Below are 26,781 nucleotides of genomic sequence, written 5' to 3'. Positions count from 1 at the left end.
AAACAATGCATAGTTGCTTAAAACTTTGATAAATAGATAATAATACAGTTAAATAAAAAGTAATAAAAAAGGAAAATATAGCTGGGACGTGATAATAATAATGTTATTTAGCTCTTCAGCGTGTTTGCTGACGACATCCCTCCCTAACGTTCCCATTGGTTACTGGTTGACCGGAAGTAAGCTACGACCCACTCTTTTCTCTTTGCTCCGTGGCATTTTGCAACACAAGCCGCCTGCTGCTGGTGGTTTCACACTGAACCCGCGCCTGAACGTACGGGCAGGGATGGACAGAGATGGGAACAGGTCAGTGGTTGTGTTTTAACCATTATATTTGATAAGCAGACTCTGTAACAGCCATTAAATAACATGAAAGCACAGTGAAGCTCCGAGCGTTGCTAAGCTAGCTGCAAGACCGTGTGAATATCCGGTGAAGGTTTTTCAAAATAAGTGTTCACAAAATGTTAATTGTCACAATTTCCAGAGGGACAGAATGTGCTAAAGATTACACAGGTATCACTTTTCTCAAAGAAATTAGTAAAAACAGCTACGGTACAATTTATACCACAGAATAATGACCTCTGTGATACAATTGTTACCACCAAAATATGTGTGCACTAAAATGAGTGGTATGTTAAAATAAATAAATCACACTGTATAGCTATTATACTTTTTTTATGATAAACAGAAGCAATAAATATGGACAGGTTTATTCCAATCAATCAAACTCATGACAAACCAGTCTGATTATATGATCATTGAACTGAGGCACATCTTATGGTAACCACATTACACGTCGTCTGATAGTGTAACAACAGTAAAACGAAGTCACTGGAATTTATGAGTCCCTGTCGATGTATGAATGTGTTGTCTGAGTTTGCTGCCTTCAGACGGTGAAGACATTCATACCAAGGTGATGGTATCACTTTGAATGTGTCCTTGAAATTCTTTACTCTTGCCTCTGCCAGTCAGAGAACTACAAAGCTGACAATTAATTTGTGTAAAACATTGTCTGTTGTGACTTAGGACCAATGGGACCCTTTTCTCAGCTTAAAAAGTAGCCAAGCCAAAGAGGTTACCATTTAAAAGTCTCTGACATTTCAAAGCAGAAATCCTCCCTTGTGGTTCAGTGGGAACATCTGTGTCACAGACTTGACTTTTGCTGCAGAGGTTTACACTTTGTAAACTGAACCTTTGTGTCTGTTCATATGACCACACTGGAGAAATGTAGACACCATGCAAATCATGACTTCCTTTTTCAGGGTCTTTTCAAGCATGAGGTGATTGTTGCTGCTTAAAAATAGTTTAGCAAGTACAGTATTATCTGTTATTTCCTCATTCTGACTGGTTAAATCTTGAAACTTTATTCATAGCAGAATGACAGAATCCTACTCACACATTTATACCATTTAGCTACTGCTGTTGATGGGATTTATCTTATCTATACTTTTTGTTATTTGTAACAAAGTTTCACTGTGTTTGACAATAATTAGAAAGCAATTTATTATTTATATTCAATATTTATTTATTTATTTATCGTTATTTGTTATTAATATATTTATAATTAACTTTGCAAAAGTTAATGTTAAACTGCTGAGGGTTTCTAGTAAAATCTTCTTTTCATGATTGAAGCACTATGTGTGGACCAACGAGAAAAACAGAGCTGTGTACTTTTTGGAAAAATGCTTTCAAATTCCTCTTCAGGGGTTCTTTATTGGCATAAAAGTTGTTGAAAAAAACAATATACTAAAAAAAAAAAAGAAGCAAGATTAATAGACATATTTTTTTGATTTAGATAGAAGTTTTCACTTTTTCTGTCAAGGTAGGGCCTACAAAGAAATTATTTGATCATAGCACTGTGTGTTATTTGAAGTATTTAGGCAACAATGGCCAGCTCTGGCTCTTTGGTTCCTGCTGGTTTTCATTACATCTGTCTTCAGTCTGATTTACACTTGTGAGGCCAGGTGAACACATTCAGGATTACTTTGTGTGCTGGAGCTGTAGGCTTTCATGACCTTCAACAGACAATTGTTTCTGGTATGTGGTGGATGGAAGAAGCCAGGACAGATAATTAATTAAAACTGGAGAAAACATGTAGGCTATTTGTAACTAACACAATTATCAGAAACACAACCTTGAACTGTGTGTCTGTTTTGTATAGTGTCCCCTTATTTTAGGATGTTTTATTCCACATCATCACTCACTCCTCCCTTCGTAGTTTATTGCGGAGCAGTGTCGGGCAGTATCGCGCTTTTATTTTGAAGACGAGACAGTTAAACCGGAAGTCAGCCGCACGTAGTTTCGTGTGTGCTGTTGTTTAGCAGAGCGCTAGCTGCGGTGTGCTAGCGAGGACAGTCCAGGTGCAGGTAAATCCTCATGTCTGTCTCTTCTTGAAAATCCTACGTCTTGAACATGTGAAACCTCCGCAGAGGTTTGTCACTGAGCGGACACGTTGTTACGGAAAATATGTTTCACTTATTGAGTTAAACTGTCAATGGAGCGATGGTTGGTTACTGAGGTTGTCTGAATGGTAACACAGTGTTGTTATTGGCTGATTATCAGCTGATCCCCGGGACCAGAGGGCTGGTGTGCAGGGTCTCTGTGAAATGAAAAATGTAATTGTCTGTTTTGATTTCCCTCAGGTGATCACTGCATGGATTCACACAGGACCAATGTTTGAAGACACTGACTCACTGGAGCCCAGACCCAGCACCCTGACAGTAAAATGACATAACCAGCCTCCTGAACCTTTCATGATGATGTGCAGAAACATGTTGTAAGTGATGTGATCTGAGGCGGGGGACAGGTAATGCAGACTTTGCAGCTATAGCCTGTATGTGAGTGAGCGTGATGCCCAGGCGGGGGTTGCCGCTCCAGGGCCGGGTCCGCTGGCTCTTCCTGGGGCTCTTCCTGCTGCTGGTGCTGCTGCTGTTCGCGTACCTGCTGGAGTGCACCCCTCCGGCGGACGTCAGCCTGGTCCTGCCCGGCCTGGCGGGAGAGACCTACGGGAAGGAGTACTACCAGGCGCTGCTGCAGGAGCAGGAGGAGCGCCACCTCAACCGCGCCGCCAGCCTGAAGCGCCAGATCGCCCAGCTCAAGCAGGAGCTGCAGGAAATGAGCGAGAAGCTGAAGCTGCTGCAGGACAAGAAGGAGCTCCCCGGGGTGCAGGGCCTCACCGAGACTAAAGACCAAGAGCCGGGAGATCTGCTGGAGTACCTGCACTCTCAGATCGACAAGGCCGAGGTCAGCACGGGGGCGCGCCTGCCCAGCGAGTACGCCCTGGTGCCCTTCGAGAGCTTCACCTCGTCCAAGGTGTACCAGCTGGAGATGGGGCTGACGCGGCACCCGGAGGAGAAGCCCGTCCGCAAAGACCGCAGGGACGAGCTGGTGGAGGTCATCGAGGCCGCGCTGGACATCATCAACAACCCCGACGAGGAGGACGGCGTGGAGGACGACATGCCCATGCAGAGGCAAACCTACACAGAGGGTCACTTTACTGAGGGTAAGACACACCAGAGGACAAAGTGTTGGGTAATGATGTGACTGCAGCTGATCTGCTCTATCAGAGTCGAATTGTTCTCTGTGTTCCTCTGTTTGGCAGGACTGTACCGGACGGAGCGAGACAAAGGGACACTTTACGAGCTCTTCTTTGCCAAAGAGGAATCCAGCAGCTTCCGCCATGTCACGCTCTTCAGGCCTTTCGGTCCCTTAATGAAAGTCAGGAGCACATCTGTAGAAACATCAGGAATGATAATCAACATCATCGTGCCGCTGGCGGGCAGAGTAGAAACGTTCTCACAGTTCTTACACAACTTCAGGTGAGAAAGAAACAGACACGGTCACAGCCGCCCTCTGCTACATGATCCAACATGTCGAGTTGTTGATATGTCGGTGTAGTTTTCAACACGGTTGTGAAATCAAATGAAAACTTGCAGATGTTCTTGTTCTTAATTTTACACATGGATGATATATGTGAATGTTTGCAGGGAGGTGTGCATACAGCAGGACAGACGAGTGCATCTCACGGTGGTTTATTTTGGGCAGGACGGTCTGCCGGACGCAAAGTCAGCTCTGGAAAAAATGTCAAGGTTGGTTCGCTCACTGAGCAACTCTTGCTTTTCATGAGCTCGCCTCACTGTCGGTGCCTGATGTGTTATTGGAATTTCAACTTTCAACCCGTCAGGGAGGAGAGCTTCTCCAATTACACCCTGATCCCAGTGGACGAGGAGTTTTCACGAGGCCGGGGTCTGGACATCGGAGCCCACGCCTGGAAGAAAGGGGACGTCCTGATGTTTTTTTGTGATGTTGACATCCATTTTACACTGGAGTTCCTCAACACCTGTCGTCTCCATGCCGCACCGAGTACGTTTTATCATGTTGTTTCTCTGGTTTATTACATGTCCGGTCTCTTTTGATCCTTGTTTGTACTGAAATGTGGTTATTTCTGTGTTGCAGACAAGAAAGTCTTCTATCCAGTGGTGTTCAGTCTGTACAATCCTGCCATAGTCTATGGAAATCTGGAGCTGGCTCCACCCATTGAACTCCAACTGGTGAGAGCAAGTTTTCACATGAAACTTTACTTCAGAGAAATGTTTTTTGTTGATGTGTAAACGATCATCGGTTTCACTTCAGATTCACAAAAAGGATGCTGGATTCTGGAGAGACTTTGGATTTGGAATGACGTGTCAGTATCGCTCAGATTTCCTAAATATTGGTAAGCACTGATCAATAATTCTCACAGTAGAACCATGAGGTTCATTAAAGGGATAGTTCAACATTTTGGCAAACTGCCCCATTGCCATAATCCCTATAGTCATAGCAGTAGGTTTGTTACCTTTAATTGTCGGTGCAAGCTATTTTTAGAACGGCAGAGCAGAGCCGTGAGCTGCTCAGAGCTACGCTACGGAGGCTCATGGGATTTCTTGGTTTCCCTCATCAAACTCATCAAATACACAATCCAACAACTCCAAAACGCTCTGGTGGACAAGTTGTGACCTGCACATTCACCACGATATGAAATAATAGCATAACGTTACGAGACAGAGCCGTTTTAGAGGTAAATTCATGCAAAACCGCTGATGCGCGTTCAGGGACAGTTTTTCAGCAAGCAGTCTCTGTATTTACCTCGTCTCGTAATGTTCCGTTATTATCTCATAGTGTGGTGAATGTGCAGGTCACAACTTGTTCACCAGAGCGTTTTGGAGTGAAAAATGTTGAACTATCCCTTTAACAGTGATGCGAATAACGGCCTTATAAAATAATGGTGTGACTTTTTTCACTAATGAGTAATCAAAAAAGTTACTGTTTCCACGTTACAACAATAAAATGTGCCCTTACACACTAACACATTACTTTCAGTTCATCATCTGGTCGGAAAAAAGGCATTTATCTGGAACTAACCAACTCACTCGGTATTCCTCCGCACAGACAGGCTCCGCAACTCGCTGTATCACTCCGCCTATCAGCTGCCAGTGATACAGCGTGTTGCGGACCCTGCCTGTGCGGAGGAATACTGAGTGAGTTGGTTAGTTCCAGATAAACAGGGGTTATGGAGGGAAGTTCAAGTAATTTGATGCACTTGAGCATTTTATAAAAAGGTAACGCAATAGTTACTTTTCCAGGTAATGAATTACTTTTATCATGTAGCAACTCTGTTACTAACTCAGTTACTTTTTTGGGAACGTAACTAGTAACCATAGCTAATTACTTTTTTATGTAACTGTGCCCGACACTGTTCATTAACATCTTGCAAACGGCTCCTCCTCCTCCAGGGGGGTTTGATCTGGAAGTGAAAGGCTGGGGCGTGGAGGACGTCCACCTGTACAGGAAGTATCTCCGGAGCGACACGATCGTGGTCAGGACCCCGGTGTCCGGCCTTTTCCACATGTGGCACGAGAAACAGTGCGCCGACGAGCTGACGCCGGAGCAGTACCGCATGTGCATCCAGTCCAAAGCCATGAACGAAGCCTCCCACTCTCACCTGGGCATGCTGGTCTTCCGCGAGGAGATCGAGGCTCACCTGCGCAAACAGGCCTTCAAGACTCAGAGCAAAACAGAGGACTGAGCTCAGAGCTCCGCCCACCCGACGTCATTCCAACGTTAAGACCCGAGAGGTGCTGACAGTATCAACGCATTACAGCAAAGACGTGTTTACATGGAACCTTCTGCATTTCGCCGCACAGCTGTAGACAAATGAATGTACAAAAACAAAACGTCAACTGGTGTAAAACTTCACAACATGGTACAAGTCGTAGTGACGAGCTACAACAGCATCAAACGCAAGCACATGATCGGATGAGTAACATTTAACCTGCTGAAGGAAAAGTTACACATGTAAAAACAAGTGATATCTCTCTTGGATTTTAGGACGCCATTGTGTTTTTTCATACTGCAGTCATTTCAATAAGCATGCAGTGATTAACATAAACTTCTCAGTAAACCAGCCTACCTGCTTTAAACATGGCACCAGACTACGAAACCAGTCTGTTTACCTTCTCCACTGCTGAATGTGGCGTCAGCCGGAAGACCCCAGATCAGTGTCTTCCAGGCTGTCAATGTTGAGAGTGGGTTTGTTATTGAATGAGGTTACAAAACGGTCATGTCTTAATGATAACATGTTTACTTCCTGTCCACAGAAGGAACAGTGATAAGCTGCTCTTTCTCAAGTGAGTCGACCCCACAAGAAGTTGTCCATTTCTGCTGGTTCTCAACTTCAGATCAAAGCAGTCTTTTACAGTAATAAAATATACTGGCAGTTGTTAAGGAGCCATACTGTTCTGTTAGTATTATATATATGAATATAAGTTGGCATCGTGGTTTTAAAAAAAGGGACCTTTTGTGTGTGTTTTACGTGACAGTTGGTCACTATGTACTTTTCGGTTTAACAAAGAAGCATGTTGATCAAATAGTGAAAGAGCCAGGAGCAAAGACCTGCTTACAGCATGCAGCGCTACCATATCAGGACTATGATAAACCAGTATTATTGTCCAAATAACAAAGACCTGTCATTTCTGCCCGGTGACACTCGCACAGTGCTGAGAGTCCTGCCGCTGGGCCGGGATTGAATGTTACAGCCACTATTGTAAATACTTTTCTAAATATTCCTTTGTTTCGTACATGTGACTTGAATACTTTTGTCGTACGTGCCTACATGCTTTAAGTGACATGAAATGTTGAGGCGATTGTTCTGGTATTGTTTGAAGCTGCGTTGACGATGGCCGTAGGCTTGTTAATTTTATTCCATTTGATGATGAGGGAGGGTGTTGTTGCTGCAGCTGGGGGTGTGGAGGGAGGGGGTTCGATAGCAGAGGTGAGAGGTGTAATGTTAATGAATGATGTGATGTTAATGCAGTGTCAGAGGAGAAGGCAAGAAGTGCTTTATTTTTCTCACAAAGAAAACAGGTCGTTCTTGCGTCTCATCCTGTGCTGTTATAATTTTTTCGAGTCAATGTTTTTTGCAGATATTCCAGCTTTTTGTAGATAGTCTTAACATCTCCTCGTCCTGCAGGAGAAATGTTCCATGTCTTCCTCTCAGCAGTTCACAACAATTCAAACAGCAAGAACTTGTGCAAGGAAATGATTTATTATGACATTTTTTCCATGAAATAAAACTTACAGAAGGCTGCATTCACTGTTATGTTATTTCTGTTGTTTTCTTTCTGCATTTGATTTAATGACATATTTTCAGTAAACTTGACCAGTTCTATAATTTATGCTATAAAAATGTAATATCAAACTCGTCAAGTATTTTTGAATCAACTAGCTCATTCGCATATTTCTTAATTTAAGACAAATGGCATAATACAATTGTATTATTCATCTGCATACAATAAACTACATGAATAGAAAATAAAAGGAAAAAAAAAATAGAAAAAGCATAATCAAAATCCAGGAGAATTGACATGAAATAAACCAAATAGGAAGGTTTCAGACAGGCTTATTTTCATCTCAGCTACTTCATAGAATTAATGTGCAATCTGTTCTGGATGGATCCCCCTGGTGTTGTAGATCTGTCTCAGGATGAGCAGAGCGGTGTCTTCAGATTGCCTGGGAAATCACAAAATGTGTTAATACGGAGGCTTCACCTCACATCTGTCAGCAGGTAAAGTGGCTGAGCCGCAGATAAATCAATCCAGTCAATATTCATTTTATATCAGGCTTATTCATCTGAAACCAAGCGCAGCATTGAGAAGCAGAAATGTTACTATGTGCATCACTTCTTTAAATAACAGATCCCTGCACATCAAATGTTTTATCATGTCAACACATGAAAAGTCAGGGGATCATTAGCTCACAACAGAGTGAAGACATGAAGAAAAGAAAGTTCTTCAGTGTTTTTGCTTGATAAACTGTTCCTATGTTGAATCCTTTATTAAAACTGCTGTGGCCTGATGTCAATCAACAAAGTAGTTCTGGTTGAAAAATTACTGAAGGAATTTAGAACTACGGTTCTAAACTTTACAATCTTTACTCAATGGGTTTCTTCCACTTTTGTGCTTTATTTGTGTGCAAGTGTCTGTGGACTGATGCTTTGATACTTTCACAGTATTAATATAGAACCTAGAGCTGCTTTATAATCACACTACACATGGACATCTACCTTTATACTGTATGGAGCTTTAACACAAACATCTACCTTTATACTGTATGGAGCTTTAACACAAACATCTACCTTTATACTGTATGGAGCTTTGATAGAAACATCTACAACAATTTTTGTGAGGTGTGAAGAAGCCAGAATGAAACAAAGTCGTGTGTACCAGTAGCAGAGATGACTCTGAAGGGCAAACAGGTACTCGTTGAAACTCTCGATGGGCTTCTCCTGCAGGACGTAGTCGATGCGATTGCCTCCGTTCAGCATCCCGATCTTCACCTGAGGCTCCTCCTCCCTCTGTGGCTCGGGGCTCTCTGGGATCTTATGCTCTGCAACAAAGCACAACGGAGTTCCTAATCTGACACAGTACAGGAATAACTCGACTCAAGAGTCACAGTTGAGGAGCCACTCACCCTCCTCTGCTTGCTTCTCCTCCTCTTCGATCTGATTGGCCACCATGGCCAGCTGAGCCTGGAGCTGGGCAGACGAGGTGTGAGCACGAGCAAACTCGTTGAGCGTCTGCCAGGCGCTCCTCAGGGAGCTGATAACTCCCTGCTTCAGGTCTGAGCCCATCCTGGTCAGACTCTCCTTCAGCTCTGCAACACACACCACTTCATCCATTAGCTTTTCACATATGATAATGTTTGTTGTTGTTTTTTAATTTGTAAACATGTCAATGCAAAGAAAAAACGAAAAACCTAATTTTGTCCAAAGTCAATGGAGGAAACAAGACTGATCGCTTCTGAACATTTTGCTCTAAAATAAAAATATAACCAACAAGACAAAACTTCACTTTGACCTTCAACTTATATTTCCCTGCAGAAGCAAGAGAGAGAAATCACTGTTCAGGCTGTTTTGCCATTTTACTGCTCTATAGCTGTTTGGCTGTAAGAATAGGTTCTTTGTATTTTCCCACCACACAAATTAGGGCACCCCACCCATATGGACCAGAGAGGACTGAGCTGAGGACACAGCATGTACCAACACCGGTCAACAACTCAGACTGTGTCAGCTCATGACTCACTAATACCTACTCTAACATGGTTTTATAAACATTATAATAACAACAGGGGTATAATTAGCTGTGGATGCAGCAGAAATGTACCCAGGTGAAGCCTCTTCCTTCCTTTGTGGTGAGGGATCAAAACAGGCTTCAGGTCCAGGTCTGTGATTATCAAGGGCTCGATCCTGTACGCCACTGGGTCCAACTGCAAGACAGATATCAACGTGTCAGAGAGTGGAGCATGAGCACTCCTGATGCTGAGACCCTATTCTTCTTTTTTTATATAAAGTATATTTTTTGGGCTTTTGCCTTTAATAAACAGCACAGTAGTAGTAGCGAGAGACAGGAAAATGGGGAGGCAGAGAGAGGGGGAATGACATGCAGCAAAGGGCCGCCCGAGTCGGGATTCGATACAGCTAAATGACGGCCTGTGATACCTACTCTTAATGAGTCATTACTCACATGTGCTTTAGTTTTCTTATGTTGTCATGTCTTGTTACACACTGATATCAGTTTGTGTAAATGACCAGCCAATCATGGGTATTATTACAATATGCTGCATGCTCATTGGTTCACTGGCACTGATGGGATTTACTACCAACGACTCATCAATCATATCAAACCTGTTTAGTTGGCCCATAAAAGATACTGAGGTTACAATGACTCATCAATCGTATCAAACCTGTTTGGTTGGCCCATAAAGGTACTGAGGTTACATAACCAACACCATGTTACATAATAAACAAGACTCATTATAAGAAGAACAGCTGATTTTGACTGAATGAAACTCCTTTGCACTCTGGAATATCTACAAACATGCAGCATAAAACCAAAAACAAAACAAAACAAGCTACATGTGAAGTAGGTGAATAACGCCTGAGCATCGGTCAGTGAGTCAGCATTAGTTCCTGGTGGAGGAGCTGCGTACCGGATGGTAAATATTGAAGAAGCCCTTGCACGTGGGCAGCTGGTACGTCTCTTCGATCTTCTCCAGCCCTCGGACTGTCAGGAACATCCCGATTGGAGAACCCAGGGCAAAGAAATTCACTGGCTCAAAGTCCAGAGCGTGGTACACCACTGACACCTGCAGACCAGAATATTAATCACATTATTATTGTCTGTGTCGAAGTGAGGATCTTCATTTTTAACATTATCCCTCTGTGTGCTGGAAGCCACTTACCTGTCCAGTACCAATTTCAAAGTAATTGTAGTCCACATGGACGGAGGAGACGGTGCGGCCCACAGGGAGCTTCTTCACAGCCGGATGGGGAGGAGCTTCAGCTGCTGCTGGCGCCACCGCCTGACTGACCTCTTTGACCTCTGCTGCCTTCTTCTCCTGGGCGGCCTGACGTGAAAGCACGGGCAGGGGAAAGAGAAGCTTGTGTTAGTTGTCACTCGTCTCCTAGCTGAAACTCAAGCTGCCCTGAAACTCAGGAGACAAACTTACCAGCTTATTCACTCTTTCTTTGACAAACTTGGCAATCTTCTTCCTGGGACCCAGAGGGATTCCCATCTCTTTCAGGTCCTCGATTGTGCACATCAGCTGAAAGAACAAGAGGGAGGACAAAATTAAATTGCCATCCTCGCTCCTGAGGACAACACGAAGACATCAGAAAACTTGGCCGCTTTCAAACTTTCAAATTTTACAGTATCATCAGCTTCCAAGTCTCTCTTTGATTATACTTTTAAAATCCTTTTAGACTTTTAGGTAACACTAGGAAATCATTCCTTTGGAAATAAAGCAAAGGCGACTGTTATCCTTACAAAAGATTCAATGTCAATCTTCTCCTCATCAAAGGTGCTCTTGTACTCAGACAGGCCCAGATGTTCCAGCACAGCAGAGAGATCCTCAAACTCCTCTCCGTCTTCCTTGGCCTCCTCTTCGACAGTCGGAGGAGGGACGGTGTTATTGCTCTGTGTGACAGGAGCTGCCACCTGATATGAGAAGAAGAGGTGATAATGATGTAATACAACACTATTTGATCAATTATTAGCGCATTAATACATTGTCTCTTAATTTCCAAATCTTTTTGGCAGGATAATTAATGACATAATGTTGTGCATTAAAGGGATAGTTCAACATTTTGGCAAATTGGCTCATTGCCATAATCCCTATAGTTTTAGGAGTAGGTTTATTACCATTAATTGTCGGTGCAAGCTATTTTTAGAACGGCAGAGCAGAGCCGTGAGCTGCTCAGAGCTACGCTACAGAGGCTAATGGGATTTCTTGGTTTCCCTCATCAAACTCATCAAATACACAATCCAATAACTCCAAAACGCTCTCGTGGACAAGTTGGGGCCCGACTCATTCACCACGCTATGAGATAATTACGGAACGTTACGATACCGAATTGTTTTCGAGGTAAATACGGGAACACGCATCAGCTGTTTTGCATGAATTTACTCTGTCTCGAAACGTTCCGTTATCACTCATAGCGTTGTGAATGTGCAGGTCACAACTTGTCCATGAGAGAGTTTTGGAGTTGTTGGATTGTGTATTTGATTAGTTTGATGAGGGAAACTAAGAAATCCCATCAGCCTCCGTAGCGTAGCTCTGAGCAGCTCGCGGCTCTGCTCCGCTGTTCTAAAAATAGTTTGCACCGACATTTAAAGGTAACAAACCTACTCCTAAGGCTATAGGGATAATGGCAATGGGCCAATTTGCCAAAATATTGAACTATCCCTTTAACTCAGTTCAGCGGTGTCTGACCTGTTTGGCGTCTCCATTAGAGGTGGGCATGGCTGGCATGCCCATTAAAGGAGAGCCGCCTTTCTGATTTGACAGCAGGTCAAAGAGAATCAGGGAACCTGTGAGTACGAAGAGAAACAACACAATGTAGGTGATAAACAGAAGAGAGGACAGAGAAGAGGGGACGGACACCGTCACCAAACTGATGTTGAAGCTACTGAACTGGTTTAGTACCTAAACTGTGTCCAGACACTGACATCCCTCCTTTGTAGTCTGGGTTCCTCTTCATGAACAGGGCATAAAGTCTGTTAATCTCTAGAGCAACTGTGTCCATGATGGTCTGGCAGTAAGTGGGACTGTTGTAGAAAAGCACATCTAACAGAGTCTCGTTTGTAAAGTGACGTAATCGTCCAGTGCTGGGCAAGGTGATCTTCTTTATCCTCCTACAAAGACAAGTTTAGAGTTGATGAAGTTCATGACAGGATACATCTGGCAGTACTGTACATTTTTCTTACAAGTAAATCCTATTAAAAATCAATATGACATTGCTCTTCTAACAAGTGTTGTCTGTGTGTCACAGAGCTCCACAGTTGTCCATAAACTATTAAAAACACAACTTGTTGTGCTGGAGGCCATAACCATACCAAGACAGTATTTTATTGTGACTCAAGGCCATGTTGTCACACTGCTATAAATACTGTCACTACAGCATGTTGAGTCAAAGCTGAAAAAAAGCCCCCGTCAAATATTTTCTCTACACTTGGAAACTATAGCGGGAAATTACTGAGCCTGTTCAAAACAGATAAATGCAGTGATGTGTTTGATCTTTTCATGATTCGTTGGCAATAAGAAAATCTAGAATAAATTCAGTCCTTTCATAAAAGCAATGTTCTTACACACAATTAAAGGATCACTGAGTTCGAATAACTGAACCTAATGGATGGACTATAATGGCAGAATAAAGTACTTTCCACAAAATAAGATCTGTAAGACTTCTGTTTGTGTCAGACTTGATTATATAAAAAACAAACATTACAGTGTGAGTAAACGTGCCTCCCCTCACCTGTCCACTCCAGTGGCGTCTCCGTGTAGAGCCGTGTGCCACTGCACAGGGAGGAACTCCACCCTGCTGATGGCGTGCTCGTCCACTGCTTTCTTAAAGTGACTCTGCAGCAGCTTCAGTGACACGTTACGGAAGTCGTCCACTGAAACCACAATGATACAAGTTTTTTTTTTTTTTTCATTAAAACTGTAACCCTGGAGCGTACACAAACCTGACATACACTACTAGTGTACGGTACTCACCACACTCGACCATGCTCCTGAACCTCAGGTCGCACACAGGACCGATTCCATGAACCATGAACACAAGATGATCCACTTTAGGGAGCTCGCCTGGGAGAGATGCACATGATGGAAGAGTTGAATATAATTTTGCTTACTGCCAAACTGTCTTAACCTATATTTAGGCTGCTTACATTTATAACCAGACATTAAAATATATCTCATATCTGAATGTAAATGAATTTCCCCTAATTAAAAACAGATTACGGTGGCTGACATTTCCTCTAATGTACTTTGAAACGCTTTATCTCACTTTATAGTGTCCTGACAATCTGTTTCTCTCTGAAACTATCAGGGCTTCCTGGTTGAATCAGCAAGCTCAAAGTTTATCTTCATTTACGAAAGAGGTAAAAAAAAAACAAGCTGTGTTAACAAGAGGAGCATCTCTACCATCAGGCACTTCATCGTGGTCGTCATCAACCCCTCTCTTCACCACTCTGGGCCTGGTCTGCCCGTCCTGAGTTGTGCCCCACTCATCTGGCATAGAGGAGGGCTGAAACTGCACAATCACCTACAGAGGCAAAGACAACAGTTTTTTATCATTCATTAAACCAAGCTAATGACATTAATTATCACGACACCACCAATCAGAGAGATGTTTACCTTTGGATTGTGCATAACAATAGTTTCTCCTGATGGGAACTCCAGTCTCCGGTGCCACTGGTTAGTAGATACGGCTTTCTTGTACTCTGTCTGTGTGTAAAGGCAAGTGATGTAAAATAAATAAATAAAGTGTCCCACATTTTACTAACACATCTGCTTCTGCTCAAGTGTGGAATTGAAACAAACCTCCAGCTTGTCACTGAACTCTTCAGAGTAAGGAATAAAGCGACTGTCAGTGTCCCCTTTGAAGAACCAGCTGCAGCGCCGGACCTCCGTCGGCTCCTCCTCCCAGTACACTGCGGTCCGCATCCGGTCGTAGAGCTGCACGTCGTAACGGCCTCCGTCTGTTCGCACGATCACATTTTCTGGGTCTGGTTGAACTGGGGAGAACAAAGCAGATTTTGCGCAGGTCACAGTTTCGGTGAGTTGTGAGAGCACCGTAGCAAAGTTTTAGAGGTTAGAGCCTCACGCTCCATCGTACCTGAGTTGTACGTCTCCTCTAGCTGAAGGGAGTCGATGATACTGAAAGGAAGCCAGACGCTCTTTGACTCCACCTGCTTGCAGTAGAACCAATGAGGCTGGACAGGCTCATAGATATTATAGTTGTATGGCATCATGGGACCTGCAGGGACTACTGCTCCGGCTGTGGTGGCTGCAGGTGGAGGCGCATGAATCTGTGTAGGAGGAGGCTGAAAACAGAAAAACCTTGTTGTTATGTTTCTCTTCATCAACGACAGCTGCATTTGAGGCAGTCAGCTGCTCTTAACGCTCATCTCATTAGCTTAGTGAGTTAATCAAGTATCTGACGCAAACAATCCACAACAGTCGCTGATTAGCTTATGTCTACCTTTGTGAAAGCGGGTCCCGACGGCGGGAATGTCTGCGGAGGAGAGCTGAGAAAGTAGGGATTCTGCTGAGGTGTGTGTGTTGGCGGCAGGATCTCTGGGGCAGGGATATAAGGGCTGGCTCTGCTGCTGCTGGGGGTGTGTCGGTACGGGTTATGGCTCTGCGGCTGCATCTGAGGAGGCGGGGGGGTCATCGTGGTGGGGGGAGGAGTGTGACGTCCCATAGGGCTCTGGTATACTGCGCTGCCAAAGGCCGGAGGAGCGGGGTTCATCTGTGCGCCCGCAGGTGGCGGTGGAGCCATACCGATACTGCTGGGAACAGAAACCGGGCCTGTTGTGGTCGGAGCTGCTGACAGGGCCGGGGGCGGGCATGGCGACTGACCGATGGAGGCGAAAGGATCACTGCTGGTTACAGGGCTGGAGAAGTAGTTGAATGTGGAGGGGGGTGGTCCGTTCCCAGAGGTCTGGCCTAGAAAACTGTCCTCCTCTCCAACATCGGTGGAATCATCTAAAAGACATCAAAACAGTTTGACATACATGCACTAGAAGGTGGAGCCCTGCCATGGGTATACTGTTATAGTGAGGAACCCATACACAATATAAGAGTCCAATCTATATTATTAATCAAATATTTGTTATTCTTTTTTTTTCTATTATAGTCTCTGTCTCCTATCATGTCCCTATAGGCACTATGTTGTATTGAAAACTGGAGAAAACAGCAGGTATGATGAATATGATTCTGTATGATTTTGAATGAAACTGAAATAAAAACTATGTTAAAAACAACAACAAATAAGCAGTTTAACATGTGAACAGTTCAGCACAGAAACATACAAACACATGACACATTTATGGCCCTGGAACAGTAATGCTGTTATTTACATCATCTAAATTGCCTGGAAATGGAGGAACAAGCCAATCACACTCCAAATGTCCAAGATGACACCCTCAGAAGTCTGAAGCAGGACAGAAATAGACGGGTAACTCTGGGACAGGATGTCTCAGATGTTCAGACTTTAAAGAATATGTCTTAATAATATGGCTCTGTCAAATAGCTGTACATCCTCTTCATGTGATAACACACCACCAGACTGGGACGGTATGTCTGAATCATAACGCTGTCAGTCAGTACAACCAGCCTGACAAACAACTGACGGCTCAGACGCGCTGTTTCTTTCTGTTTCTCTTTCTTTTACCCTGAATAACAGCTGACAGCAGCACAGAGACCCCGGTCAGCTAGCTAACCAGCTAGCTAGCCTAGCCGACTGAGGACACAGCCAGTATTTAGACATCTATTTCGGCCTCACCTCCTGACAGCACCGCCGGACCAGTGGCCTGACTCACTGGCATGAAGGGCAGGTTGAAGTTAAACTCTGGAGCGGCGCTGAACAACAAGTTAGCACCGCTGTTGGGGGCATTATTATTTTTCCTATCTGCCATTTTCCCGTAGAATTACACGTAGCCACTACCGGAGCAGGCAGCAGGACACGCTCGGCTCTGCAAACAAGTCTCTGGTCCCGCCCACACACGGTTTTTTTTTACTGATCTCTAAAGCGTCGGTAGCAGCGTAACGAAACGCGAGACGGCGCAGCGCAGAGTTTACAGATCTACGGAGCCCACGCAGCTCACTTGGTTGTGATGGAAACAGGAAGCAGAGCGTCTCACCGCCGCCACCTACCGGCCGCAGAGAGACACCGCACACGCACTGACACTATTTAACGGTTCAGATTTGCTAAAATTAAAATGAAAATGCCCTTTGACAAAATGTAATTTCACAGACATATTTATTTTTGTTTTTAACAGACCACCAAACTCAATTCAAAGTTGTCACACAGAGACAGGGGGCTGAAATAGAGCACGTACCTGCGGCCAGTGCGGTGTCTCCGTGCTCCGGTCGGTCTCCGTGGACACAACAAACGAACGACGCTCTCTCCCCCGGTGACGCAAATTTCCCGCCCTCACTTCTGCCTCAATCCTGTGTGTGTGGAGAAAGTCAACAAACAAGTGTTTTTCACAGAGATTTTTTTTTTTTTAACTTTGTCTCTTCACTCAGACGTCTTTCCGTGGCCGACGATGCCCTCCACACAGGACTGGATCAACAACCCTCTGGGTGTCGTTGAGGGGATGTTCGGTAAGAGACGGACCGGAACTCCGCTCCCCTGACAGCTAACTGTTAACGTTAACGCGTGAACCTAGCCTGTGTTAGCTTCGTGGCTAAGCGCTGTGTGCTAATTACAGGGTTTTATCATGTGTGGCTGTGCTTCTCTCGTCCCACAAAGATGCCACATAACTCATAAAGAGTCCGCAGCTTGTTTCCCCGCTGTCTCTGTATACACACCCGTTTTAGTTATGTGAGAGCACAGTGTGTGTAAGTTTGATCTGAAGACCTAGTGTGAACTGAAAATCCACATGAGGCATTCACGGACCCTTCACATGTTTTAAAGTCCTTCATTAATTGACTAATATGGCTGTACCAATCTAACATGTAGAGATATGAAGTTTTTATGTCCTACACATAGTTTCAGAGAATGTGAAACTTTGTGCTGTTTATTTATTTATTGGAAACATAATGATTTTCAGTGCAGTTTCTTTGATCCACGTCGCTTCACGTATACATATGAACTCCATTGTCTAAAGAGAGTAAAGTAAACATTTTTGTTAAGTATTTTGTCATTTAGAACTTTTTAAATAGCCAATAGTGATGTGGCCTCTCCACGAGGGGCAGTTGAGTAACTCCTAAAGCATCAATATATATATTTTGACATTACAGTTCAAGCAGTATACAGTTAGAAATAGCATACCATAAGAGACAGTCCTGAGCCAGTTGATCCTATGTTGATATTTTAATGCATCTCTAGAAAAGTCTTTTAATTTGAAATTCCTTCCACTGCCACAGTTACACAGTTCCTTTCTCTTTATTAAAAGTAAAAGTTGAGACTGATTTAATGTGACCCAGCTAAATGAAACTATCTAATTAATTAGTTGCTTTATGACCAATCTTTGCTCTTGCTGCTTTCTAAGACAAGAAATATTCCCTTGTTCATATTTCAGCTGCTTCCCAAAACAATCCAAACTCAGGATGGGAGGCCAAGGCAGTTGAATTCTTCAAAGATCGTCTGAAAGAGAAGGACGATCATACCTCGGTAACGCAGCTCCAGGATTCATGCAGTGTTGAAATTACGCAGAGAAAAAGATGACTTGGAAGATGCTTCAGCACGCTCACGTGTTAAATGACAAACACTTTTATTTTTGGTGCAAGGTCCCATCTCTGAACGACGTCCCTCTGCACTACCTGAAGCCCAACAGCCTGGTGAAGTTTCGCTGTTTAATCCAAGACATGTTCGATCCGGAGTTCTTCATGGGCGTGTACGAGACTGTTGATCCGTCGACAAAGGCTAAAGTAAGAGCTTCCTCTCCTGTGCAGCAGTTTGCATATACAGCACAGCTATGTCCAGTGCATGTAGTTTGCATTTGATAAAGCGTCTGATGTCATCCTGTTATCATCATGTTGTATCACTGTGTGACCGTCCACAGGTGCTGCGGTGTGGGAAGTACAAAGATGTGACAGAATGTGGGGTATGTGTGCTTCTGTTCGCCCATTCATGGCGTCCGTAAATGATGAGCCGACAATGCTGACCCGCACATTTACATTTCTCAGGTGGATTTTAACTCCAACACTGTGACTGCAGAGAGACAGACGTTCTACTGTGTGCCAATCCCTGGAGAAAACACCTGGGTCAAAGACATATCCTCCTCATCGTGCCAGTTTAATGTGCATTTTATTCACGCAACGTCACAAGCTCCCTTTAGTTTTCCTTAACTCTGTCATACAGCTACGCCAGCTGCAGCCAAGCCAGAGTGGTCCCCTCCACCTCGTACGTGCCGAGCAGACAGAAACGAAGCTACGAGGAAGACGACGACATGGACGACATGGACACGCAGCCGCAGAAACAGAGGGAGCCGCACACGGGTATGTGAGGCTTGTAAATGTGAGATAAGTAAATGTGTAGGTGAAAGCAGAGGCGTTGTCCATTCATCGCTATCACGGCGTTTAAATAGATAGAAGTTTTTTGTTTTACCTTGTTTCCATTTAGATGTTTTACATGGGTGTAAATTCATTCTGGCAGTTGAAATGAAGAGTGTTTGCAAAAGTTGTGTGACGTCATATTCACTGATACAGAGAATTAAAGGACAGTTCTTCACACTTTTCAAACATCTTCACACACACAAGGCCCATTTGGTAACTACACTTCATCCCAAATTATTCGGCATATGCTGTTTTTGTTTTTTTTTCCTAAATAGTCAATAAAACTGAGGATAGAACAAAACAGGATTTTTTTCTTCCTTAACAGTAATCTTAACAATCAATATCTGGATTTTGTGAAACAAAATTACCAATGATGACGAGAACAGTATTTTTTAAACGATTCAAAATACAGTGTTACAAATTGTTATGTACGTCAGAGTTTTAATATAATCAATAGTTTGTTAAGCATTCAAAATGGAAATATGTTGTATTTTCTTGCATTTTAATATCATTTAATTTACGGTAGTCAAAAACATCTTTATAGATTAAGTTACGTATCAACACAGGAGCTCTTCTTTGATATCACCTTAACAACTGTCTCCATTAAACTTGTTGGTCAGTGCATAGTTTCTGCCTGTATTTACACTGAGGTTGCCAGAACAGACAGGGGAAATGGCACAACTGAAAAATTTCATTGAAAAACTAAAAATGGAATGTTTTCTTCACTGAAATCCTGTTTCCATAATAATTTGGAACACAGTGTAGTAATCTCCATCAGCTAATAGAGTTTACACAGTACCTTTAATGGTGGTCAGCTTTCTTCTGAACACTTTCAATGACCTCTTTCAATCAGTAGTAGCTGTTGTGAATCTTTTTTATCAAAGAGTGCCGAGGTTGAAGGTCAAGAATGAACTTGAAGCTCAAATTTGAGTCACTCAGACAAATTGCAGTTTGTTTCCTGTTTGTTCTGTCATAGCACAGGAAACATAAAATAGTCTTTATTGTCATTGTACACAAATTGGACAATGAAATTGGTTAACCCTAACCCAGTGCACTTAAAACTACTTGAAAACAACAACTACTGTGCACCTATTGATGATAGATAATAAGAAGTGAAGTAAATTCATAATCAAGGATAGAGACACACACATATTGCACTGTTAATGAATAGAAATAATGAATGAGTAATGTAAGAAATGGTCCCTTATTGCACTTAAGTAGTGGTAATGTAAAGAAAAACATGTAAGTAGTACATCAGAGAAATGAATTGCAACACCTTAACGTTAATTGAACACATTATATATATTATATATTATCATACACCCCCCTGTCACTGTAGGTCCTCATAGTCCTGCAGAGCAGCACGGCAACGGTGACTGTAAGCGGCAGGAGACAGAAGCCCCGTCCAGCCAGGTGGCGTCGGCCTCTCACCTCGACCTCAACTTCCCCCTGCCTGGAGAGAAAGGCCCCTCCTGCCTAGTGAAGGTGTGTGAGACGACTGACAGTAACTGGACTGTCGAGTCGACACAAGCTATCGGTGCATGACCTACCTGTGTGTCAAAGAAGAGATGTCCTCAGAAGTTAAGATGTGTGTGTTGCTGGCAGGTGTACGAGGACTGGGACAGCTTCAAACTCAACGACACGCTAGAGATCTACGGCATCCTGTCCGTCAACCCTGCTCTCAGCGCTCTGGCTGACGAGAAGTAAGACGCGTTCAGTTAGTTAAAAAAATTTCAATTTTCCCTCCTTTGGTGATTGACTTACCTGCTGTTGTGTCCGCACAGAGACGCCTCCTCCCTCCTGGACCCCACGGACGGCATGGAGACGGCAGAGGAGCAGAGAGTGCACAGCCCGCCCGCCTCGCTCGTCCCCCGCCTGCACATGCTCTACGCCAAGCCGCTGCCGCACAACAACCCCCTGCTGCCCCCCGTCACCCTGGAGGACAACAGTGCCTGTAAGGACGAGCGGTAGAGCATGAAACTCTAAATGCCAGTAATCAGGAATAGTTGAATAGAAGGACATTCAGAGTCCAAACCCTGACCGATCTCTCCGCTACAAACCACCTCACAGTGTTGCGTTACTGCAGCATGGGCAGTGGGCACAGATGCAAATGAGCTCATCTCATTTGCATAAAGTGTTTCAAAATAAGACCCCGATGTTGGGATGTTTTGATACACTTCTCATAAGCACAGAATAATTTTCCACTATAAACTCATAATCTGGTTGTATTTTACTGGTGGAGGACAGGACAGAAGAACTGCAGGTGTGTATTGGTTTCATAAACATGACATCACTTCTCTTACAGCTGGAAAAGTTCAGAAATCCCTCATCCTTGTGATATAAATGTGGTACCTATTGACAAAAGCCTACTTTTAGAAAATATTAATGAATGACTACCTTATTAATTAGCATGTTAACACTGTTCATTATTTATAGGTATGACCTGTTCCATGACAAATAGTGAGCCCACTTTTATCTGTCCTGCAGATAGACTGCAGATAGACTGTACTGTCTGATATCTCTCTCCATCATCTGTGCCTGCTGCTCCACATGTCACTTAAATGATATGCAATTAATTTACCCCAGTTTGCATCTTAATGGTCAGAAAGTTTCATTTGACAGATCAAATTACTGCAAATGAGCAGAATGACACTCTGCAGTGTTGTTTACATGTCATTAGAACCACAGCTGTTGATGAGACTGTGCACAGTGGATGGAGCAGCTCCTTGTAGCTGGTTGGTCTCTTCTCTAGGGCACCAGCTCTGCAGCTGTAACACAGCAGGTGACCTCTATGTGGTGAACTCCCCCAGTCTTCATCATCCCACTGTTCACATGTCTTGCCAAATAGTGAGCCCGCATCAATGCATGAAAACTTACTACTAAAATTACTTATTGATAAAGTTTGACCATCAAATGAATAACCTAGTTATAAACCATTTATAAATTCCTTAGTAAAGTGATACTAGGGTTTGAGTTCACACACACACACTCAGCCTGGTATGAATCCAGCAGCACAGAAAAATGTCAAGAAGATCTTTCTGAACCAGAACTTTATAATAACCTGATGATGAACTGATGCATCGTCTCTGCTGTGCATGACGCTACTTGTTGCTGCTTTTAGTAACTTCCATGACTAAATATGAGGACATGTCGCCTCCGCCGCCTCCTGTAATAACATGCAATAGTTGAAATGGTGCGTTATTAAATTATCTCTTTCGGTGACAGATTTTGGACATGAACAAAACCAGTCTGGTACCTGTCACATCACAGGAATAGCTGATGGTTTGCGTGAGTGCGTTCTAGGATGGATCTCAGTCTGACCTTGGCCACTGACGGGCAGCCTCTTCTAAAACCAATTGTCTTTCAGTCTTGTTTCATTTACACAGTGTGATAATTATCAGTTAATAACTAATCACACAACAATGCAGAACATAAGCTAATCCCAGTTTCTTTACCATCAGTGGGTTGTCTCGTCTTAGCCTGGTGTCATTGACACTTAATGGGTGAATTGATTGATAGATTAGCTGCATTCAATCAATAAATGAAAGTAATCTTTGTTGAAGTTGCAGCACTAATCACATCTAACCTTTTTTGTCCTGTGTGTGTGCTGTAATTATCCCTGTGTGCCACACTGAGTCAACATAAACCTTAGTCACATTGTCATGTGGCCCTCCAGCTGTGTGGGAGCAGAGAAAAGAGCCATTATGCTGCAGTGGATCTGTCTTGTAAAGCTTCCCCACAGGACCAATAATGGAGTGAATGTTTTCCACTGTACAGCTTTGAAAGCGAACATGCCTGTAGTCTCTATATGAGGATTTCTTTTAACTATTTGTTCCTTTCTTCCTCAGTTTTATCTTCGACCCTGAGCGAGATGGCCTCGGTCAGGGCAGAGCTGCTCACATACTTCACCCATGTGCTTCTGGGAGATGCCCTGGCTGCCGAGTACCTCATCCTGCATCTCATTTCTAACGTGTACGTGCCAAATAACAAGTCTGGTCTGTAATGTTCACCATTACTTACCAAAGGCGATTTTGTTTGACGTTATGTTTCGATGTTGTTGCAGGTACTCCAGGCGGGATGTTCTCCCTCTGGGTAAATTCACCCTGAACCTGAGCGGCTGTCCCACAGTCGCCTCGTACACCGAGCGCCTCTACCAGATCATCCAGCAGCTCGTTCCCTCCGTGAGTGAATTTAGTCACGTTAACCCTGTTTACATGGACACAAACAATCGGAATAAAGTAGGAATAAATGCCAATCCGAATGAAACTGCGTCGATTGGAAATTTTTAATCGAAACGGGCTCATTCATAAATAAATTTCTTTCCGATCGAGATGGAGGGTTTATGCCAGTCGATTTTCAGATCAAGATCCATGTAAACGGTTCATCTGATCAAAGTTTTTGGTGGTGGAAGGGGCACAGAATAAACCGTTACTGTTATGTGTTGGTGTAGCTGTGGCCGACCTCTCGCATAGATCGCAGGAGAAGTATAAACTGCTGTGGCTGCAGCTGGATTAAAGAGAAAACCAGAAACAATAGTAACGTTTGCAGCACACGATAGAGGTCCATTTGGATCAGAGGAGGCAACATGCTGCTAGAGAGAGGAGGTCAGCACGGGGAGAGGGGCGAGCAAAGGAGCAATTTGACAGCATTTGTTGACGGAAGGAAAAGTTTCTTCTGCTACTGTTTCAACAAATTTGACAAAACTTCACTGCGCATGTCACAGTGAATTTATTCTGATGATATCTGATTGAGTTGAGTTGAGTACTTTATTTGTCACAATCTCTTCTGAAGTTTTTCTTGCATCCAAGACACTTGTTTCTCATAGCAAAAAAATATTACAAAATATAACACAAGACAAACCTCAGGCATGTGACGTGCTATAGACTGCACATAACATCAAAGATTGCTTGATGTATGTACACGCACGTTTTAATCAGATCACTTCATTTCCCTTCCATGTAAACAGTGAAGTTGGAATTTCCGATCAGAATGATTAGAATCAGATTGTAGAAAAAATGCACATGTAAACGTGGCTAATGAGCCAAAACGCTGCAGTTCAACACTTGTGTTTGCTGTGTTCAAATGAAAGACACTGACAAGGCTTCTCTCACCCCCCCCCCCTCCCCATACAGTCGTACTACCTGGGCATGAGCCTCCAGAACATGAACCAGATGCGTCTTGTGCCTAAGAAGGACTACGTGGCCAACCGGCTGGTGAGCGGCGGTCTGCAGCTGGCCACAAACACCTCCCTCTTCCTGGATGAGACCAAGCTGGAGCAGGGTCAGCTGGACACAACAGGTGAGGCCTCTAGGAGCCACAAGGGGACGACACTGAGAGGACAGCCCCCCCCACCGCCGCCGCCGCCATGCAGCCCGCTGACACTGTTGCCATGGCTTGATAAAGTCAACACTCACCAGGTTGTATCTTCTTCTGTTTGTGTTTCTGTGTGTGTGTGTGTGTGTGTGTGTGTGTGGTGCTGTAGGTGTGCGTAACGTCACGGCCCTGGGGAACCTGATCTCGTGGCAGAAGGTTGATTATGACTTTAACTACCACCAGATGGAATTCCCCTGCAATATTAACGTGCTGGTCGCGTCGGAAGGCCGCTCGCTGCTGCCGGTGAGGAACAAAGAGGGAGGAGGCGTGAAACCGCAGGGCAAAAAACTCACACCCCCCACCCCACAAAAACACACACACACATGAAAAACAAAACACACACACACACACACACACACACACACACATACCCCCCACCCTGCCCCACCTCCTGCGGCGAGGCCAGGGAGGGGTTAGGTCTCATGAGACCTCGCCGTGTCAAACGCTGGAGGTTGTTTCCAGCCGGCGTCACGCTGTCCTCTCCGCCGCCATTGGCCGACAGCAGCTACCCCTCCAGCCAGCGGCTTTAACCCCCCGGCTCTCACTCCGCTGCCACCGGCCCGAGGAATGTGCCGTGTGCTATTCCTGTGTGTTGCTCTAATGGGGTTGCCATGGCGGCAGCTGTGTGCCACAGGAACAATCCTGGAAGAGGCGTCAGGGCCCCGGCCATCTATTAGTCCGGCAGTGAAGGGCAGCTCGCTGTAAACAACTCCTCCTCCTCCTCCCCCCGGGGTGTGGGAGGGGGAGGGGGGTGTGGGGGCGGTTGATCCGGAGTCACGGGCTGCACCGCCGTGTTTACATCGAACAGCTATTGGCTGGCGAGCAGCTGGAGGGTCCAGCTGATCGGATGCTTCTCAGTCAGATCAGCGAGGCTTTGCTCCTGTCTGGCGTGCCCTGAAGTTTTGAGAACAAGCCAAATGAAGGGGGGGTGGGGGTGGACACATCAGGCAGGGCCGAGTTCTGCATAGCAACACCTGTGGAACAAAACAAAACAAAACACTACAAACACATGCAGCTCTTCCATGTCGTTCCTCCTCCATCATGTCTGTTTGTTCATCTCCACAGTCAGACTGTCAGATCCACCTGCAGTCCCAGGTGGCCGCGCCCCACACCGAGGAGTATCTGAGCAGCATCCACATGCACACGCAGACCTCGTCGCAGCTGAACAAGCTCCGGATCTACCTGAGCGTGGCTCGGCTGCTGGACTACAGCATCTCCGATGAGATGACCAAGGTGACACGGAGCTGAATCCATCTGATTGTGTATTCCCTGCAGATGGCTTGTACCCTTTATGTAATAATAATACGTCTGCGTGCATTAGTGTGTCCTCTAACTCCTCTGTCCTTTCTCTGATGTCCTCAGTCCGTCGAGGATGACTTTGTAGATATGAGGAAGGACGACCCCACCAGCATGTCTGCAGAGGACCTCCACAGGATGCTTGTTGTGGCGAGGTGGGCCGCCATTGAAGATTATATAATCTTTCCTTGGCATTTCTTTCCTAATTATCCAGCGAGAACAACAACAGCAGCAGCCTGTAAAAGATTCTTTAAAAGGCAAAAGTGTTGAATGAGCACAGCAGTAATTAGTTATGACAACAATGGAAATGCCAGATATGACATAAGCAGGGCGACAGAGACTCCACGGGTCGGCGCGATTGAAGTTAAAAAAGACCAAACGTTTGGACCCGCTGGAAGCCTGAACCGCCCAACGGCTGTGTCAGTCTGGAGGCTGAGATGTAATCACAGCGTTCACGCAGCTAGAATTTATTCAGGCCGAGATGTGAGTGAGTGGGACGTGGCTGACTGTCGCTCTGTCCGCAGGTTGTTGTCCCTGAGCCTGGGACAGACCTCGCTGTCCAGAGACTGCTGGCTCAGGGCCAAACACATCGAGGAGCTGCGGAGGAGCCGGATGGAGCAGCACAAGTGCGTCAACGGCAACGAGCCGTGATCACACAGATGGATGAGATGGATTTTTTTTTTCTTTCTTTTTTGATAAACTACAAAAAAAAATTTGTAATAAAGATGTTTTTCATATGCCGTATAGTTGAAGTGTTCGGATTTTTTTCCCCCTAGTGAGTTGGTGATAATATTTTGATATATTTTTCACTTTATTGACTGTTGGTTGTTATATACAGTAACGTCAGTGTGTGTATCATTGTTGCCTTAAGTCCACAGTCGGCTGTGGGGTTCATGCCAGCGGTTTTTCAGTGTTGCTGCAGACCAAAGTTTGTTTACAGAAAAAACTTCACCTACATAAATAAAGTAATGAGGTCTGGAGGATAATTTCCCATGGTGCACTTTTCTTCCT

General features: G+C 44.4%; 3 protein-coding genes across 5 annotated transcripts; 2 read left to right on the top strand and 1 right to left on the bottom strand.

Moving 5' to 3' along the window:
* The first annotated feature begins 157 nt into the window (after nucleotides 1-157).
* Nucleotides 158-7,625, top strand: csgalnact2 (chondroitin sulfate N-acetylgalactosaminyltransferase 2). 2 transcript variants are annotated; one of them, XM_085800483.1, is made up of 8 exons: nucleotides 158-303; nucleotides 2,640-3,499; nucleotides 3,599-3,815; nucleotides 3,984-4,085; nucleotides 4,181-4,359; nucleotides 4,453-4,547; nucleotides 4,630-4,711; nucleotides 5,769-7,625. In XM_085800483.1, the coding sequence occupies exons 2-8, from the start codon at nucleotides 2,848-2,850 to the stop codon at nucleotides 6,059-6,061; spliced, it is 1,620 nt and encodes a 539-aa protein (XP_085656609.1). In that variant the 5' UTR covers nucleotides 158-303; nucleotides 2,640-2,847; the 3' UTR covers nucleotides 6,062-7,625. The 2 variants fall into 2 exon arrangements, with proteins under 2 accessions (XP_085656609.1, XP_085656610.1); XM_085800484.1 differs by lacking the exon at nucleotides 158-303 and adding an exon at nucleotides 2,292-2,363.
* sec23ip (SEC23 interacting protein) lies at nucleotides 7,358-16,534 on the bottom strand. 2 transcript variants are annotated; one of them, XM_085800480.1, is made up of 18 exons: nucleotides 16,382-16,534; nucleotides 15,077-15,582; nucleotides 14,711-14,918; nucleotides 14,416-14,609; nucleotides 14,230-14,319; nucleotides 14,017-14,137; nucleotides 13,588-13,677; nucleotides 13,346-13,487; nucleotides 12,517-12,725; nucleotides 12,304-12,401; nucleotides 11,358-11,528; nucleotides 11,041-11,136; nucleotides 10,774-10,938; nucleotides 10,522-10,677; nucleotides 9,696-9,798; nucleotides 9,004-9,186; nucleotides 8,757-8,919; nucleotides 7,358-8,043 (listed from the first exon to the last, which is right to left on the bottom strand). In XM_085800480.1, exons 1-18 carry the CDS (start codon nucleotides 16,512-16,514, stop codon nucleotides 7,962-7,964), a joined length of 2,910 nt encoding a protein of 969 aa, XP_085656606.1. In that variant the 5' UTR covers nucleotides 16,515-16,534; the 3' UTR covers nucleotides 7,358-7,961. The 2 variants fall into 2 exon arrangements, with proteins under 2 accessions (XP_085656606.1, XP_085656607.1); XM_085800481.1 differs by having other exon boundaries at nucleotides 7,561-8,043; nucleotides 10,774-10,926.
* A 506-nt stretch (nucleotides 16,535-17,040) lies between these two features.
* On the top strand, nucleotides 17,041-26,516 carry mcmbp (minichromosome maintenance complex binding protein). The gene is made up of 16 exons (XM_085800482.1): nucleotides 17,041-17,205; nucleotides 18,126-18,217; nucleotides 18,334-18,474; nucleotides 18,609-18,650; nucleotides 18,733-18,820; nucleotides 18,907-19,044; nucleotides 20,441-20,586; nucleotides 20,707-20,804; nucleotides 20,886-21,055; nucleotides 22,950-23,073; nucleotides 23,165-23,282; nucleotides 24,234-24,399; nucleotides 24,584-24,717; nucleotides 25,540-25,707; nucleotides 25,837-25,925; nucleotides 26,295-26,516. The coding sequence occupies exons 1-16, from the start codon at nucleotides 17,148-17,150 to the stop codon at nucleotides 26,419-26,421; spliced, it is 1,899 nt and encodes a 632-aa protein (XP_085656608.1). The 5' UTR covers nucleotides 17,041-17,147; the 3' UTR covers nucleotides 26,422-26,516.
* Nucleotides 26,517-26,781: the final 265 nt, after the last annotated feature.

This window comes from Trachurus japonicus, chromosome 15 (assembly GCF_045865225.1).
Source record: "Trachurus japonicus isolate A0001 chromosome 15, Traja_1.0".
NCBI lineage: Eukaryota > Metazoa > Chordata > Actinopteri > Carangiformes > Carangidae > Trachurus > Trachurus japonicus.
The sequence above is the reverse complement of the archived record's forward strand: the minus strand, read 5'-3'. Positions and strand labels throughout refer to the sequence as shown.